At 40.2% G+C, this 17,320-nt stretch overlaps 1 protein-coding gene across 4 annotated transcripts in view; it reads right to left on the bottom strand.

The window, feature by feature from the left end:
• celf5a (cugbp, Elav-like family member 5a) overlaps window positions 1-1,377 on the bottom strand; it is a 352,295-nt gene extending 350,918 nt beyond the window's left edge. For all 4 annotated transcript variants that reach the window (XM_087783230.1, XM_087783232.1, XM_087783233.1 and 1 more), the window contains exon 1: window positions 1,012-1,377. In XM_087783230.1, the coding sequence (XP_087639356.1) occupies window positions 1,012-1,345 (334 nt within the window). In that variant the 5' untranslated portion in view covers window positions 1,346-1,377. The remainder of the gene's footprint in view (window positions 1-1,011) is intronic.
• Window positions 1,378-17,320: the final 15,943 nt, after the last annotated feature.

Here is a 17,320-nt window from a genome sequence, read left to right as displayed (position 1 = left end):
AAGATGAAACAGATGAAGATGAAGATGAAGATGAAACAGATGATGATGAAGATGATAAAGATGAAGATGAAACAGATGAAGATGAAGATGAAACAGATGATGATGATGATGATGATGATGAAGATGAAACAGATGAAACAGATGAAACAGATGAAGATGATGATGATGATGAAGATGAAACAGATGAAACAGATGAAGATGAAGATGAAGATGAAACAGATGATGATGAAGATGAAGATGAAGATGAAGATGAAGATGAAGATGATGATGATGATGAAGATGAAGATGAAGATGATGATGATGATGATGATGATGATGAAGATGAAGATGAAACAGATGATGATGAAGATGAAGATGATGAAGATGAAGCAGATGAAGATGAAGATGAAGATGAAGATGAAGATGAAGATGAAGATGAAGATGAAGATGAAGATGATGATGATGATGATGAAGATGAAGATGAAACAGATGAAGATGAAGATGAAACAGATGATGATGAAAATGAAGATGATGAGGATGAAGATGAAGATGAAACAGATGATGATGAAGATGAAGATGAAGATGAAACAGATGATGATGAAGATGAAGATAAAGATGAAGATAATAAAGATGAAGCTTAAAATAACATGCTTCTCCTCCAGCTCTATGTATGAAGTCCTCAGTGAGGTCCTGCACCTTCATCCTCCCTCCTCAGCATCAGCCTCCATCTCCATGGCGACGTCCGTCATGTTGTGACACCTGCGCGTGTCGCTCTCAGTGACGGTGATTTCATCTCCAGCGCGCGGGCACGAGCGCACGTTGAGGGAAGCACGGATGAATAAATGATGGCGTCATCATGCCCGCTTGACACCGAACCAGAGACGGAACCGACGCGACCCGTCGCCTCAGAACCATCCGAACCGTCACACGCACACGAAACAGCAACACGAGCACGAACCACGTGACCGCGGCTACTACGAGCGCGCCAAACAAGCACGCAGAACCCCCGGACTCTCTGCACGCAGAACTTGCCTTTGTGCATCCCCGTGTACCGGTCCTTCAGCACCGTCAGCTCGTGGATCTTCCCGAACTGTTCGAAGAGCGGCTTCAGGTCCTTCTCCTCCAAGTTCCGCGGGATCTGACCGATGAAGAGCTTGATGGCGTCCTGGTCCTTCATGGTGCCGTCCGCGAGGATGGAAATGGGTTCTGAGCCGTTCATGGGTTTGGGGGATGAGATCCGCGGGTCCTGGTGCGGGTGCGGGTGCGGGAGGAGCAGGATCTGCGGGGTCGGTCCAGGGAAGACGGAGAGTTGCGGCTGGAGATGCTGCTGCTGCCGCCTTGGTTCAGTCTCAGTGAATCTGGCCATTCTGAGCAGAAGAATGACAACACACACGCACACACGCGCCGGGAGAGAGCACGCACTCAGCTGGAAACCAGGCTGACTTTCTACACACACACGCTCGCACACACGCGCGCGCACACACACGCGCACAGAGGACGAGGGAGTGATGGAGAGACATTGCGCGCTCTGGAGCGACGCTCAGTGGCAGAGAAGTGTAACTGCAGACAATATCATCACATGATCTTTGATCCTCATCGTTCCACAGGTTCTGTTGCATCAGGTCCATTCAAAGGTTCTGTTGCATCAGGTCCATTCAAAGGTTCTGTTGCATCAGGTCCATTCCAAGGTTCTGTTGCATCAGGTCCATTCAAAGGTTCTGTTGCATCAGGTCCATTCAAAGGTTCTGTTGCATCAGGTCCATTCAAAGGTTCTGTTGCATCAGGTCCATTCAAAGGTTCTGTTGCATCAGGTCCATTCAAAGGTTCTGTTGCATCAGGTCCATTCAAAGGTTCTGTTGCATCAGGTCCATTCAAAGGTTCTGTTGCATCAGGTCCATTCAAAGGTTCTGTTGCATCAGGTCCATTCAAAGGTTCTGTTGCATCAGGTCCATTCAAAGGTTCTGTTGCATCAGGTCCATTCAAAGGTTCTGTTGCATCAGGTCCATTCAAAGGTTCTGTTGCATCAGGTCCATTCAAAGGTTCTGTTGCATCAGGTCCATTCAAAGGTTCTGTTGCATCAGGTCCATTCAAAGGTTCTGTTGCATCAGGTCCATTCAAAGGTTCTGTTGCATCAGGTCCATTAACAATCAAATAAATCCATGAAAAACAATCAATTTATTACATTAAAAACAATCAAATAAATACTAACATTTGAATAGATATATGTAAAACAATCAAATAAATTCATGAAAAACAAACAAATAAATACACAAATACATTTAAAAAAAAAAACATAAATACAATCAAATAAATACATGAATACAATAAATTAAATACAATGGTATGAAAAAGTTTGGGCAGCCCTGTACATTTTCATGATTTCCCTTTACGATTAATTCTCTCGTGTCTCCTGCTCCTCAAATCACGCCTGTCTTCTGTGAAGCTGACAGCAATGCATTGTTGAGATTTTTACTGACAAAATTAAATTGATCAAAGAGAAAATCTCTCCCCCTTTGTTTGGAACCCCTACTGTCTCTGAGCCCCTCTCCTCCTCTTGGTCTTACTTCACTGCTGTATCTTTGGGTGATATTTCATCACTAGTGAACAAGATGAAACCCTCTTCTTGCTCAGATGACGTCCTTCCTTGTAGGCTTTTTTTCAAAGTATTTGATGTAATTGGCCCCTGAGTTACCAATATGGTGAACCTCTCCCTTTCCACAGGTGTTTTTCCCAATGCATTTAAACATGCCATTGTGGAGCCTCTGCTCAAAAAGCCAGTCTTAGACCCAACTGACCTCAGTAATTTCAGGCCTATTTCTAAGATCCCTTTCTTGTCCAAGATCTTGGAGAAGGTGGTGTCTGAGCAGCTGTTCCTGGATCAGAGCGACATCCATGAGAAGTTGCAGTCTGGCTTCCGTAAACATCTACGGAGACAGCTTTACTGAAGGTGTCCAGTGACATCATGATGTTCTGGTTCTCTTGGATCTGTCCTCAGCCTTTGACACAGTTGAACCAGATCCTGCTGAGAAGACTGAGGGATGAAGACTGTCTGGGTCTGTGTTAGAATGGTTCTCATCTTACCTTTCTGGGCGCAGTTTTAGTGTATCTGCCAATCAAATGAGGTCTGAATCGGCAGATCTGATGTGTGGAGTCCCTCAAGGTTCTGTTCTGGATCCTTTATTGTTTTTGCTGTACTTGATTCCCCTCGTTAAAATCATTCAGAGATTTCCAGATGTTTCTTATCACATTTTTGCTGATGACATCCAGCTCTACTGCTCTTTTGATCCAACTGAGCCCCAGAGGCTGAACTTAGTCAATTGTTTGCTAGAAATCAAACAATGAGTGAAAATACTTTGAAGCTAAATGTGGACAAAACTGAAACTCTGGTGATTGTTGATGATAAAGTTCAGGGTTGAGTCAGTACTTGAGTGACTTAGGTCAGTCTGTCAAACTGAGCCTGAGGAACCTGGGTGTTGTATTTGATAAAGACATGTCTCTTGTTCGACACTGAAGAAAACTGACCAGAAACTGTTTCAACTGATAAAAATCTCTAAACTTAGGAAAATGTTGTCACAACATGATGTGGATCTTATAATCCATGCGTTTGTGTCGTTTACACTATTGTTACAGTTTATTTCATGTCTAAACCAGAAGGATGTGTCTCGGCTGCAGTTCATACAAAACTCTGCAGCGAGAATTCTAACCCGCTCTAGTAGAAGAACTCACATTTCTCCTTCAAACTCTTCACTGGCTGCCAGTTTCTTTCAGGATCATTTTAAAATTCCGGTTCTTACTTTCAGATCTATTCATGGTCAGACCTTCCATCAGTGATCTGATCCAGACTTACACCCCAGCTCGGGCTCTGAGGTCTGTGGGTCAGAATCTACTGATGGTTCCTGAACTTCCGGACCAGAGGAGAGAAATCCTTCCAGACTGTTGCTCCTAAGCTTTGGAACCATCTCTGTGTTTGATGATCTACTGACTCCTTCAAGAAACATCTGTGTTTGATGATCTACTGACTCCTTCAAGAAACATCTGTGTTTGATGATCTACTGACTCCTTCAAGAAACATCTGTGTTTGATGATCTACTGACTCCTTCAAGAAACATGTGTGTTTGATGATCTACTGACTCCTTCAAGAAACATCTGTGTTTGATGATCTACTGACTCCTTCAAGAAACATCTGTGTTTGATGATCTACTGACTCCTTCAAGAAACATCTGTGTTTGATGATCTACTGACTCCTTCAAGAAACATCTCTGTGTTTGATGATCTACTGACTCCTTCAAGAAACATCTGTGTTTGATGATCTACTGACTCCTTCAAGAAACATGTGTGTTTGATGATCTACTGACTCCTTCAAGAAACATCTGTGTTTGATGATCTACTGACTCCTTCAAGAAACATCTGTGTTTGATGACCTACCGACTCCTTCAAGAAACATGTGTGTTTGATGATCTACTGACTCCTTCAAGAAACATGTGTGTTTGATGATCTACTGACTCCTTCAAGAAACATCTGTGTTTGATGATCTACTGACTCCTTCAAGAAACATCTGTGTTTGATGATCTACTGACTCCTTCAAGAAACATCTGTGTTTGATGATCTACTGACTCCTTCAAGAAACATCTGTGTTTGATGATCTACTGACTCCTTCAAGAAACATCTGTGTTTGATGATCTACTGACTCCTTCAAGAAACATCTGTGTTTGATGATCTACTGACTCCTTCAAGAAACATCTGTGTTTGATGATCTACTGACTCCTTCAAGAAACATCTCTGTGTTTGATGATCTACTGACTCCTTCAAGAAACATCTGTGTTTGATGATCTACTGACTCCTTCAAGAAACATCTGTGTTTGATGATCTACTGACTCCTTCAAGAAACATCTGTGTTTGATGATCTACTGACTCCTTCAAGAAACATCTGTGTTTGATGATCTACTGACTCCTTCAAGAAACATCTGTGTTTGATGATCTACTGACTCCTTCAAGAAACATCTCTGTGTTTGATGATCTACTGACTCCTTCAAGAAACATCTGTGTTTGATGATCTACTGACTCCTTCAAGAAACATCTGTGTTTGATGATCTACTGACTCCTTCAAGAAACATCTGTGTTTGATGACCTACCGACTCCTTCAAGAAACATCTGTGTTTGATGATCTACTGACTCCTTCAAGAAACATCTGTGTTTGATGATCTACTGACTCCTTCAAGAAACATGTGTGTTTGATGATCTACTGACTCCTTCAAGAAACATGTGTGTTTGATGATCTACTGACTCCTTCAAGAAACATCTGTGTTTGATGATCTACTGACTCCTTCAAGAAACGTGTGTGTTTGATGATCTACTGACTCCTTCAAGAAACATGTGTGTTTGATGATCTACTGACTCCTTCAAGAAACATCTGTGTTTGATGATCTACTGACTCCTTCAAGAAACATCTGTGTTTGATGATCTACTGACTCCTTCAAGAAACATCTGTGTTTGATGATCTACTGACTCCTTCAAGAAACATCTGTGTTTGATGATCTACTGACTCCTTCAAGAAACATCTGTGTTTGATGATCTACTGACTCCTTCAAGAAACATCTGTGTTTGATGATCTACTGACTCCTTCAAGAAACATCTGTGTTTGATGATCTATTGACTCCTTCAAGAAACATCTGTGTTTGATGATCTACTGACTCCTTCAAGAAACATCTGTGTTTGATGATCTACTGACTCCTTCAAGAAACATCTGTGTTTGATGATCTACTGACTCCTTCAAGAAACATCTTAAGACGTTTTTATTTGTTCAGGCTTTTCCTTGATTTTCTGGAACTCCTGTTGTGTTGTCAGTTTTATCTTGATCTTTAAAGTATAAACTTTATTGATTGTTTGATTGTTTAAGCGCTTTGTGACCCTGGTCTGGAAAAGCGCTATATAAATAAAATTAATGACCTACTTACTTTATAAATCATTGGTTGTTTGGATAAAACAGTTAAATATATCTTATAGGAGACAAACACAGTGATATGAGAAGTGAAATAAAGTTTATATGATTTAACAGAAAGTGTGCAAGAATTATTTAAACTAAATTATGTGCATAAATTTAGATCACAAAAGAAAAATGACTCAATATTTTGTGCATCTTCTTCAGAAATAACTCTAAACGCTTCCTATAGCTTCCTATTAGGGTCTGGATTCTGGTGGAAGGTATTTTGGACCTTCTTTCCAGATCCTCTCCAGTTCAGTCAGGTTTGATGGTTTCATGGACGCTTTAAATCACACCATCAATGTTCAATAATATTGCAGTTACTGTACTATCACTGAAAGATCCGGAGCAACTTCAACTTTGTTACTGATTCCTGGACATTGTTCTCCAGAATCTGCTGATATTGAGAGGAATCCATGCTCAACTTGAACAAGACTCCCCTGCACTGGCCACACATGATGGAACCATCACCACATTTTACTGTAGGCATCAAGTTCTTTTCTTGGAATGCTGTGTTCTTTTTCCGCCATGCATAACGCCTTGGTTATGCCCAAATAACAATTTTTTGTGACACCATCTGCAGCAAGTTGATGTTTCAGGTCTTTGGAGCTGGTCTGTGGGTGGACTGTGACTGTTCTCACCTGCGTTTACCTGCCACCTCTGTTTACCTGAGATCTTCCTCGGTCTGCCACTCCTTATATATCGATATCGGTCTATATCCTTTAAACCATGATGTTGAACAATCATTGTTTTGAGGCTCATGATGCCTTCAGAGAAGATGCAAAGAGGAGAAACACTTACAATTGGCTCCTTAAATACCCGTTCTCACTCAAGGACTCCAGGGCTATTAAATTGTACAATTCTGAGTTTGGGGGCAGGAGTGGAGTAAAAGTATCATGATGTTCTGTTCTATGTAAGGTAAGGTAAGGTAAGGTAAAACTTTATTGATCCCTCAGGAGGTCTCCTTTGGGAAATTGTTTTTTACCAATAGCCAGCAATTTTTCATAAACAATACAAAATAATACATAAAAAATAAAATAAGAAGAACATAAAGAGGAAGAACAAGATGATACAATCTAAGTCTAAAGACAAAGACAAAGAACATAGATCAAGGAAAGAAAGACAACAAAGACAAAGGATACAAAGACTAACATAGAACAGAACATCCAGATACTCTCACTCCACTCCTGCCCCCGAACTCAGAATTGTACAATTTAATAGCCCGAGGAATGAACGAGTCCCTGAGTCTATTTGTTTTGCACCTGGGTAGGAGCATTCGTGCTTCATCTGCTTCTCTGCTCACTGATGACAGTGTTCAGAGGATGACTGTCATCATCATGATGGACAGTAGTTTGTTCAATGATCTCCTCTCAGCAACTGTCACCAGTGAGTCCAGCTTCATGCCAACCACAGAACCAGCCCTCCTGATCAACCTGTTGACCTGTATGTTAGTCTTTGTATCCTTTGTCTTTGTTGTTTTTCTTTGATCTATGTTCTTTATCTTTAGACTTAGATTGTATCATCTTGTTCTTTCTCTTTATTTCTCTTTATTCTTGTTCTTTTTTTATTTTGATTATTTTTTATGAAAAATTGCTGTATTTGCTGTGGCTATTGGAAAAAACAATTTCCCGAATGAGACCTGCTGAGGATCAACAAAGTTCTACCTAAACTAACCTAAGATGAATACATAGACAGAAAATGATTTGATGTTTGAAGATCAAAGTTATTAAATATTGTGATTCACGATTTTAATGATTCATTGAGTCGAGTCATCAGAGTTAAGTCATGAAATGATTCATGAGTCAAATGATTCATTGAGTCGAGTCATCAGAGTTAAGTTATGAAATGATTCATGAGTCAAATGATTCATTGAGTCGAGTCATCAGAGTTAAGTCATGAAATGATTCATGAGTCAAATGATTCATTGAGTCGAGTCATCAGAGTTAAGTCATGAAATGATTCATGACTCAAATGATTCATTGAGTCGAGTCATCAGAGTTAAGTCATGAAATGATTCATGAGTCAAATGATTCATTGAGTCGAGTCATCAGTGTTAAGTTATGAAATGATTCATGAGTCAAATGATTCATTGAGTCGAGTCATCAGAGTTAAGTCATGAAATGATTCATGAGTCAAATGATTCATTGAGTCGAGTCATCAGAGTTAAGTCATGAAATGATTCATGAGTCAAATGATTCATTGAGTCGAGTCATCAGAGTTAAGTCATGAAATGATTCACGAGTCAAATGATTCATTGAGTCGAGTCATCAGAGTTAAGTTATGAAATGATTCATGAGTCAAATGATTCATTGAGTCGAGTCATCAGAGTTAAGTCATGAAATGATTCATGAGTCAAATGATTCATTGAGTCGAGTCATCAGAGTTAAGTCATGAAATGATTCATGAGTCAAATGATTCATTGAGTCGAGTCATCAGAGTTAAGTTATGAAATGATTCATGAGTCAAATGATTCATTGAGTCGAGTCATCAGAGTTAAGTCATGAAATGATTCATGAGTCAAATGATTCATTGAGTCGAGTCATCAGAGTTAAGTTATGAAATGATTCATGAGTCAAATGATTCATTGAGTCGAGTCATCAGAGTTAAGTCATGAAATGATTCATGACTCAAATGATTCATTGAGTCGAGTCATCAGAGTTAAGTTATGAAATGATTCATGAGTCAAATGATTCATTGAGTCGAGTCATCAGAGTTAAGTTATGAAATGATTCATGAGTCAAATGATTCATTGAGTCGAGTCATCAGAGTTAAGTCATGAAATGATTCATGAGTCAAATGATTCATTGAGTCGAGTCATCGGAGTTAAGTTATGAAATGATTCATGAGTCAAATGATTCATTGAGTCGAATCATCGGAGTTAAGTCATGAAATGATTCATGACTCAAACGATTCATTGAGTCGAGTCATCAGAGTTAAGTTATGAAATGATTCATGAGTCAAATGATTCATTGAGTCGAGTCATCAGAGTTAAGTTATGAAATGATTCATGAGTCAAATGATTCATTGAGTCGAGTCATCAGAGTTAAGTTATGAAATGATTCATGAGTCAAATGATTCATTGAATCGAGTCATCAGAGTTAAGTTATGAAATGATTCATGAGTCAAATGATTCATTGAGTCGAGTCATCGGAGTTAAGTCATGAAATGATTCATGACTCAAACGATTCATTGAGTCGAGTCATCAGAGTTAAGTTATGAAATGATTCATGAGTCAAATGATTCATTGAGTCGAGTCATCAGAGTTAAGTCATGAAATGATTCATGAGTCAAATGATTCATTGAGTCGAGTCATCAGAGTTAAGTTATGAAATGATTCATGAGTCAAATGATTCATTGAGTCGAGTCATCAGAGTTAAGTCATGAAATGATTCATGAGTCAAATGATTCATTGAGTCGAGTCATCAGAGTTAAGTTATGAAATGATTCATGAGTCAAATGATTCATTGAGTCGAATCATCAGAGTTAAGTCATGAAATGATTCATGAGTCAAATGATTCATTGAGTCGAGTCATCAGAGTTAAGTTATGAAATGATTCATGAGTCAAATGATTCATTGAGTCGAGTCATCAGAGTTAAGTCATGAAATGATTCATGAGTCAAATGATTCATTGAGTCGAGTCATCAGAGTTAAGTTATGAAATGATTCACGAGTCAAATGATTCATTGAGTCGAGTCATCAGAGTTAAGTTATGAAATGATTCATTGAGTCAAATGATTCATTGAGTCGAGTCATCAGAGTTAAGTTATGAAATGATTCATGAGTCAAATGATTCATTGAGTCGAGTCATCAGAGTTAAGTCATGAAATGATTCATGAGTCAAATGATTCATTGAGTCGAGTCATCAGAGTTAAGTCATGAAATGATTCATGAGTCAAATGATTCATTGAGTCGAGTCATCAGTGTTAAGTCATGAAATGATTCATGAGTCAAATGATTCATTGAGTCGAGTCATCAGAGTTAAGTTATGAAATGATTCATGAGTCAAATGATTCATTGAGTCGCGTCATCAGTGTTAAGTTATGAAATGATTCATGAGTCAAATGATTCATTGAGTCGCGTCATCAGTGTTAAGTCATGAAATGATTCATGAGTCAAATGATTCATTGAGTCGAGTCATCAGAGTTAAGTCATGAAATGATTCATGACTCAAACGATTCATTGAGTCGAGTCATCAGAGTTAAGTTATGAAATGATTCATGAGTCAAATGATTCATTGAGTCGAGTCATCAGAGTTAAGTCATGAAATGATTCATGACTCAAACGATTCATTGAGTCGAGTCATCAGAGTTAAGTTATGAAATGATTCATGAGTCAAATGATTCATTGAGTCGAGTCATCAGAGTTAAGTCATGAAATGATTCATGAGTCAAATGATTCATTGAGTCGAATCATCAGAGTTAAGTCATGAAATGATTCATGAGTCAAATGATTCATTGAGTCGAGTCATCAGAGTTAAGTCATGAAATGATTCATGAGTCAAATGATTCATTGAGTCGAATCATCAGAGTTAAGTCATGAAATGATTCATGAGTCAAATGATTCATTGAGTCGAGTCATCAGTGTTGACTCACAGCAAGAAAGTTGTTGGTTCGCTTCCATGTCAGGAGGGAAAATGTCCGTTTGTATGAGTGTGTGTGTGAATGGTTGTCTGTCTTTGTGTGTCCTGAGACAGACTGGCGTCCTCTCCAGGGTGTCCCCCGCCTCTCGCCCTATGAAGCTGGGATAGACTCCACAAGGGAACAAGAGAATGAAAGAATGTTGTGATATTGACTCATGTTCATAAACAAGTGTCAGCAGAGTGGTGTGCAGAGCATGTGCTGCCAGCAGGGGGCGTGATGTACTCAGTGCTGTCATGAAGACATTGAGTTAAGGAACAAGACTGAACGCTGAGCTGCAAGAGTTTTTAAAGATTCAAAGAACAAGAGTGTGGAGCGTCTCCTCCTCAGACTCCCAGAAGTCTCTGGTCTTGTGAAGGAGTCAGTGTTGAGAACTTCTCGACCTCCTGATCTTCATTGACCAGATCCTTTAATGTTCACGATTTCACGGCATTTCTACTCCTTGTTAACCAGACCTGGAGCACGAGGAGGCCCCGGGTCCATCAGGGGCTCCACGAGGGTCCACAGGGAGACGGAAGACCTTCTCTGTAAAGTGACGAAAGACAGGGATCAGGGACGCTCAGTTTGAGTGAGATTTGACGGGAGAGAGAGAGGAATTAATGTTTCTTACGCTGCTCGTAGAAAGCATAAGTGATGGAAGAGCTCCACCTGCTGGTTGAAACAAACAGTGCAGCTTCTAGAAATGACACCTTTAAGTTCCTACAAACCAGTTCATACTTGAGCATCTTCAGAGAAGCTATTGAGGTCCATTGAACAATGTTTGAGTTGGTCTCACAGAGGCAGATATATATGAGATCAAGAGGATGAATCAGAGTTCAAGCCTGGGGTCAGATGAACTAGGGTTCAACCCTGGGGTCAGATGGATCAGAGTTCAACCCTGGGGTCAGATGAACTAGGGTTCAACCCTGGGGTCAGATGAACTAGGGTTCAACCCAGGGGTCAGATGGATCAGAGTTCAAGCCTGGGGTCAGATGAACTAGGGTTCAACCCTGGGGTCAGATGGATCAGAGGTCAACCCTGGGGTCAGATGAACTAGGGTTCAACCCTGGGGTCAGATGGATCAGAGTTCAACCCTGGGGTCAGATGAACTAGGGTTCAACCCTGGGGTCAGATGGATCAGAGTTCAACCCTGGGGTCAGATGAACTAGGGTTCAACCCTGGGGTCAGATGGATCAGAGTTCAACACTGGGGTCAGATGAACTAGGGTTCAACCCTGGGGTCAGATGGATCAGAGTTCAACCCTGGGGTCAGATGAACTAGGGTTCAACCCTGGGGTCAGATGGATCAGAGTTCAACCCTGGGGTCAGATGAACTAGGGTTCAACCCTGGGGTCAGATGAACTAGGGTTCAACCCTGGGGTCAGATGGATCAGAGTTCAACCCTGGGGTCAGATGAACTAGGGTTCAACCCTGGGGTCAGATGGATCAGAGTTCAACACTGGGGTCAGATGAACTAGGGTTCAACCCTGGGGTCAGATGGATCAGAGTTCAACACTGGGGTCAGATGAACTAGGGTTCAACCCTGGGGTCAGATGGATCAGAGTTCAACCCTGGGGTCAGATGAACTAGGGTTCAACCCTTGGGTCAAATGGATCAGGGTTCAAGCCTGGGGTCAGATGAACTAGGGTTCAACCCTGGGGTCAGATGGATCAGGGTTCAACCCTTGGGTCAAATGGATCAGAGTTCAACCCTGGGGTCAGATCAACCACTTTCGATCCACCTTCAAAATTATTTTTGTCTGTTTTTTAAAGGTGTCACTTCTAGAAGCTGCACTGTATGTTTGAACCAGCAGGTGGAGCTCTTCTATCACTCATGCTTTCTACAAGCAGCGTAAGAAACATTAATTCCTCCAGAGAGTCGTCAGCAAAAAGAAGGAAAAGACACAAAATGAAATGTATATAATGTCATTTAACAGTCAAGGTCGAGAGTTTACATGAAGCTTAAGATGTGAACTTATTTAAGTTGTTTCTCATCAAATCTTCTCATGTGGAGCTTCAACAACAGACGTTACAGTTTGAAGGTATTTGGATGTTTTTAATTGTCTTTTTTGACGAAGACGACTGAGCTCCAGTCGCTTAATTAAAATGAACAAACATTGAGCTCCAGTCGCTACATTAAAATAAACAAACATTGAGCTCCAGTCGCTACATTAAAATGAACAAACATTGAGCTCCAGTCGCTACATTAAAATGAACAAACATTGAGCTCCAGTCGCTACATTTAAATGAACAAACATTGAGCTCCAGTCGCTACATTAAAATGAACAAACATTGAGCTCCAGTCGCTACATTAAAATGAACAAACATTGAGCTCCAGTGGCTACATTAAAATGAACAAACATTGAGCTCCAGTCGCTACATTAAAATGAACAAACATTGAGCTCCAGTCGCTACATTAAAATGAACAAACATTGAGCTCCAGTCGCTACATTAAAATGAACAAACATTGAGCTCCAGTCGCTACATTAAAATGAACAAACATTGAGCTCCAGTCGCTACATTAAAATGAACAAACATTGAGCTCCAGTCGCTACATTAAAATGAACAAACATTGAGCTCCAGTCGCTACATTAAAATGAACAAACATTAAGCTCCAGTCGCTACATTAAAATGAACAAACATTGAGCTCCAGTCGCTACATTAAAATGAACAAACATTGAGCTCCAGTCGCTACATTAAAATGAACAAACATTGAGCTCCAGTCGCTACATTAAAATGAACAAACATTGAGCTCCAGTTGTTACATTAAAATGAACAAACGTTGAGCTCCAGTCGCTACATTAAAATGAACAAACATTGAGCTCCAGTCGCTACATTAAAATGAACAAACATTGAGCTCCAGTCGCTACATTAAAATGAACAAACATTGAGCTCCAGTCGCTACATTAAAATGAACAAACATTGAGCTCCAGTCGCTACATTAAAATGAACAAACATTGAGCTCCAGTCGTTACATTAAAATGAACAAACATTGAGCTCCAGTCGCTACATTAAAATGAACTAACATTGAGCTCCAGTCGCTACATTAAAATGAACAAACATTGAGCTCCAGTCGCTACATTAAAATGAACAAACATTGAGCTCCAGTCGCTAAATTAAAATGAACAAACATTGAGCTCCAGTCGCTACATTAAAATGAACAAACATTGAGCTCCAGTCGCTACATTAAAATAAACAAACATTGAGCTCCAGTCGCTACATTAAAATGAACAAACATTGAGCTCCAGTCGCTACATTAAAATGAACAAACATTGAGCTCCAGTCGCTACATTAAAATGAACAAACATTGAGCTCCAGTCGCTAAATTAAAATGAACAAACATTGAGCTCCAGTCGCTACATTAAAATGAACAAACATTGAGCTCCAGTCGCTACATTAAAATGAACAAACATTGAGCTCCAGTCGCTACATTAAAATGGACAAACATTGAGCTCCAGTTGTTTCATTAAAATGAACAAACGTTGAGCTCCAGTCGCTACATTAAAATGAACAAACATTGAGCTCCAGTCGCTACATTAAAATGAACAAACATTGAGCTCCAGTCGCTAAATTAAAATGAACAAACATTGAGCTCCAGTCGCTACATTAAAATGAACAAACATTGAGCTCCAGTCGCTACATTAAAATGAACAAACATTGAGCTCCAGTCGTTACATTAAAATGAACAAAGGTTGAGCTCCAGTCGCTACATTAAAATGAACAAACATTGAGCTCCAGTCGCTACATTAAAATGAACAAACATTGAGCTCCAGTCGCTAAATTAAAATGAACAAACATTGAGCTCCAGTCGCTACATTAAAATGAACAAACATTGAGCTCCAGTCGCTACATTAAAATGAACAAACATTAAGCTCCAGTCGCTACATTAAAATGAACAAACATTGAGCTCCAGTCGCTACATTAAAATGAACAAACATTGAGCTCCAGTCGCTACATTAAAATGAACAAACATTGAGCTCCAGTTGTTACATTAAAATGAACAAACGTTGAGCTCCAGTAGCTACATTAAAATGAAGAAACATTGAGCTCCAGTCGCTACATTAAAATGAACAAACATTGAGCTCCAGTCGCTAAATTAAAATGAACAAACATTGAGCTCCAGTCGCTACATTAAAATGAACAAACATTGAGCTCCAGTCGCTACATTAAAATGAACAAACATTGAGCTCCAGTCGTTACATTAAAATGAACAAACATTGAGCTCCAGTCGCTACATTAAAATGAACTAACATTGAGCTCCAGTCGCTACAATAAAATGAACAAACATTGAGCTCCAGTCGCTACATTAAAATGAACAAACATTGAGCTCCAGTCGCTACATTAAAATGAACAAACATTGAGCTCCAGTCGCTACATTAAAATGAACAAACGTTGAGCTCCAGTCGCTACATTAAAATGAACAAACATTGAGCTCCAGTCGCTACATTAAAATGAACAAACGTTAAGCTCCAGTCGCTACATTAAAATGAACAAACATTGAGCTCCAGTCGCTACATTAAAATGAACAAACGTTGAGCTCCAGTCGCTACATTAAAATGAACAAACATTGAGCTCCAGTCGCTACATTAAAATGAACAAACGTTGAGCTCCAGTCGCTACATTAAAATGAACAAACATTGAGCTCCAGTCGCTACATTAAAATGAACAAACGTTGAGCTCCAGTCGCTACATTAAAATGAACAAACATTGAGCTCCAGTCGCTACATTAAAATGAACAAACGTTGAGCTCCAGTCGCTACATTAAAATGAACAAACGTTGAGCTCCAGTCGCTACATTAAAATGAACAAACATTGAGCTCCAGTCGCTACATTAAAATGAACAAACGTTGAGCTCCAGTCGCTACATTAAAATGAACAAACATTGAGCTCCAGTCGCTACATTAAAATGAACAAACATTGAGCTCCAGTCGCTACATTAAAATGAACAAACGTTGAGCTCCAGTCGCTACATTAAAATGAACAAACATTGAGCTCCAGTCGCTACATTAAAATGAACAAACATTGAGCTCCAGTCGCTACATTAAAATGAACAAACATTTTTATCTATAAAAAAATGACTCAAAAATAATCCAACATTAGTCGACGTCTGTCCCAGCTACCTGGGGCGAAAGGCAATGGATTTGTCACCAACACACACACACCTGTAATAGACCAGTAATTCATGAACACACACTTAATAAACCGTTTAGGGCTCAAGGGTCGCCTGGAGCAGGAATCAAACCCACGACCTCCAGCTGTGAGTCGATGACATCATCCTTTCATTTCTTTTATCTTCACGTCAGAAACTGCCGTCGTTCTCTGATCAGATAAAGTTCACGACGAGAACACGGAAGCAGACGATCAGCACATGCTATCAGCGTGACCTCCGACCCAGATGAAGTCACTCGACCACACCTGCGGTGACGGACGCACATCACCGGGCAAGTGGGTCAACACTTACACACTTGCACACTTACACACTTGCACACTTACACACTTGCACACTTACACATTTACACACTTGCACACTTGCACACTTGCAGACTTACACATTTACACACTTGCACACTTGCACACTTGCACACTTGCACACTTGCACACTTACACACTTGCACACTTGCACACTTGCACACTTTCACACTTGCACACTTGCACACTTGCACACTTACACATTTACACACTTACACACTTACACACTTGCACATTTACACACTTGCACACTTGCACACTTGCACACTTGCACACTTACACATTTACACACTTACACATTTACACATTTACACACTTGCACACTTGCACACTTACACATTTGCACACTTGCACACTTGCACACTTGCACACTTGCACACTTGCACACTTGCACACTTACACATTTACACACTTACACACTTGCACATTTACACACTTGCACACTTGCACACTTGCACACTTACACACTTACACACTTACACATTTACACACTTGCACACTTGCACACTTGCACACTTGCACACTTACACATTTGCACACTTGCACACTTGCACACTTACACATTTACACACTTACACACTTACACACTTGCACATTTGCACACTTGCACACTTGCACACTTGCACACTTACACACTTACACACTTTCACACTTGCACACTTGCACACTTGCACACTTGCACACTTACACACTTACACACTTACACGCTTGCACACTTACACACTTACACACTTACACACTAACACACTAATGCACACCATTGTGTCGCGCAGCAGGAGGAAGATTTTCGCAGCATTCAAACGACTCCATCATCCGCATGTTTTATATTTACATGTACAATATTAAAGATGATCACGCGTGTGTTTCTCAAGCGGATGATTCCAGGACACGTGGTCCAGGTCCAGGTCCAGGTCCAGGTCCAGGTCCAGGTCCAGGTCCAGGTCCAGGTCCAGGTCCAGGTCCAGGTCCAGGTCCAGGTCCAGGTCCAGGTCCAGGTCCAGGACCAGAGTCGCCGAAAACACAGCTGCGGCTTTTTAGTCGCGAGATTTTGATCGGTGGTTTTTCATGGATGGACTCTGAGGCTGAAGCTTCCAGACAAAAATCATTTCAAAACTTCTCTCGTAATTACCGAGCGTTGATTGTTCAACGATCGTTCGTGAACAAAAGCTCAGTTGAAAATCAATATAGTGTCAAAAATAAGACGTAAAAACTAAACTTCTTGTTGAAATGATTCATGGAATTATTTTGACTGAAGAAAATTAAGAATCTTTGAGGCA

The sequence above is a fragment of the Callionymus lyra genome, chromosome 2 (assembly GCF_982586985.1).
Source record: "Callionymus lyra chromosome 2, fCalLyr1.hap1.1, whole genome shotgun sequence".
NCBI lineage: Eukaryota > Metazoa > Chordata > Actinopteri > Syngnathiformes > Callionymidae > Callionymus > Callionymus lyra.
This window is presented reverse-complemented; position numbering and strand designations above follow the sequence as displayed.